Source organism: Vespa mandarinia, unplaced genomic scaffold (assembly GCF_050613455.1).
Source record: "Vespa mandarinia isolate Hongniang unplaced genomic scaffold, ASM5061345v1 scaffold_45, whole genome shotgun sequence".
Classification (NCBI taxonomy): Eukaryota; Metazoa; Arthropoda; class Insecta; order Hymenoptera; family Vespidae; genus Vespa; species Vespa mandarinia.
The window spans coordinates 62598-64804 of record NW_028197179.1 but is presented as its reverse complement, the minus strand read 5'-3'; the positions used below and the strand labels follow the sequence as shown (position 1 = coordinate 64804).

At 52.5% G+C, this 2207-nt stretch overlaps 1 protein-coding gene across 1 annotated transcript; it reads left to right on the top strand.

The window, feature by feature from the left end:
* Positions 1-1116: 1116 nt before the first annotated feature.
* Positions 1117-1683, top strand: LOC146872134 (uncharacterized). Its single transcript, XM_085664351.1, has one exon. It carries the CDS (start codon positions 1117-1119, stop codon positions 1681-1683), a length of 567 nt encoding a protein of 188 aa, XP_085520477.1.
* The last annotated feature ends 524 nt before the right edge of the window (positions 1684-2207 follow it).

Sequence of the window (2207 nt, the reverse complement as noted above, 5' to 3'; positions counted from 1 at the left end):
TGAGCAAAGAGACGCGAACTCGACGCTGCTCCCTTGGCCGCAGAGTATCAAGCGGCGATGAAAGTTTTGAAGGGAACCATCAAGGCCAGTCAACGACGATGCTGGAAGGAGCTCTGCCTGGATGTCGACCAGAATCCGTGGGGATTAGGGTACCAGATCGTCACTCGCAAGATGGGGACTCACACGCTAGGTATCCCTCAGGACGCGTGGACTTTGCAAATTTTTATTCATACCCTATTCCCCTCGCAGCCGAAGAGAGAGATTGGCACGGTTGCGCCTTTCAGCCCAGAAGCGTCACAATTTACGGAGGAGGAGCTACTCAGGGCCGCACTTTCTATTCAGCACAAGAAAGCTCCAGGACCAGGCGGCCTTCCAGCGGAAGTAATGAATGCCGTCGCGCAGAGTCACCCCAAGCTTTTGCTAAATAAGAACAACGTGTGCCTCATGGAGGGTATCTTCCCCTCCCCGTGAGAGAAAGCTAGACATGTGCTCATAAGCGAGGGCAAGGGTCCAGCAGATGCCAATTCGTTATACAAGCCTATTTGCATGTCCGATATGGCTGGCAAGATACTGTAAAATCTGCTTAGGCTACGTCTGCACGCAGCCATGAGGTCAGCGAGGGATCTTGCCGCCCACCAGTATGGATTTCGATCCGGCCTCTCAACCATCCACGCAGACCAGGAGGTTGTCACGGCCTGTAAAATAACGGAGCAAGGGAATCATCTATCTCACCCTTTATGTCTGCTGGCCACCTTAGATGTGAGAAATGCCTTCAACTCCGTCAGGTGAGACATGGCAATGAAGGCTCTCGAACATAATTTCAGCGTCCCGGGGTACATACTCGGAACTCACGGTGTTCATTTGGACGTGCGCTTCCTAGAATACAATACTGGCGATGGCCAAAGAAGCTTTGAGTTGACTTCGGGGGCAGCCCAGGGCTCCATACTGGAACCGGATATCAGGAATATTTTCTACGATGGTATCATACGTATGGCATTCCATGAAGATGCTTTCTTAGTTGGGTACGCAGATGACATTGCAGTTGTCATAACTGCAAGACAAACGGAGGGGGCACAGCTGCTGCTCATCCAGGTCATGCGTAGGGTCGGCTCCTGAATGGAAGACCACGGGCTATCTCTAGGAACTCAAAAGGCAGAGATAATGCTACTTGCGAAGAAGCGCATCAACACCTTGCGCAGCTTCATTGTAGGAGACGCGGTGGTCCAGACTAAGTCGACTGTCAAATACTTAGATGTAATGTTCGACAACAAGCTGAAATTTGGTGCGCACATAATTAGAGCAGCCGACAAGACGGCAAAAGAGGTAGCATCGCTTGGCACACACATGGCCAAAGTCAAGGGACCCCGAACGTGCATAAGGCGACTACTGCTACGGGCAGCCGAAGCAGTGATGCTGTACGGCGCAGAAGTTTGGGCCGAGGCGCTGCGACACGACAAATACCTCAAACGCATAGCAGCGGTACTGAGGAGGTGCGCTCTCCGAATCGCTTGTTCCTGCTACACAGTGTCTGAGCCCGCGGTGCAAGTGATCAAGGATGTATTCCCGATCGATCTACTAATTCAGAAGAGACAATCCGTCCACCACCAAAGGCCCGTTCTGGGAAAGGAGGTGGCATCAAGGCTCTCCAGGTCTACCAGCATCGATACTTGGCAAAGCAGATGAGAACAGGAGCTTCGGGGCAGATGGACGGCCTAACTCATTAGTCGGCCAGACAGTTGGCTAAACCGGGAGGCGGAAGAAGTCAACTTCTACCTCACCCAATTTTTGACAGGGCATGGTCTGTTCTGCTCATTCCTCGCCAAAATGAGGAATGTTGCAGACGGCACGTGCCCATATAGCGACTCGACTGACGACGACGTCCACCACACATTCTTCTAATGTGCCCGGTGGAGCGTCGAACGACTCGCCTTGGAGTAAGTCCACGGGAAGATCTCGTCAGACAACGTTGTCGAGAAAATGCTCCGAGGTCAGGAGGAGTAGAGCAAGGTGGCCTGGTACGACAGGGCCATCTTGCGCAGAAAAAAGAAGGAGATGGGCGGCCCTTAGACCTGCCCCCAAAGTTGCTCCAGGCTCCTGCCCCGTAGAGCCAAAATGAGAGTCCCTTAAACAGACCTGTTGCAGTGGCGCAATCAAGAAGTAATGCCACATTGTTTCACTATGCCTCTGGGATGGATATGAGTTTAGTC

Bases quoted from the DNA above. Each gene is read 5' to 3' on its own strand.
- LOC146872134 (XM_085664351.1), top strand. From the start codon at position 1,117: ATGGAAGACCACGGGCTATCTCTAGGAACTCAAAAGGCAGAGATAATG.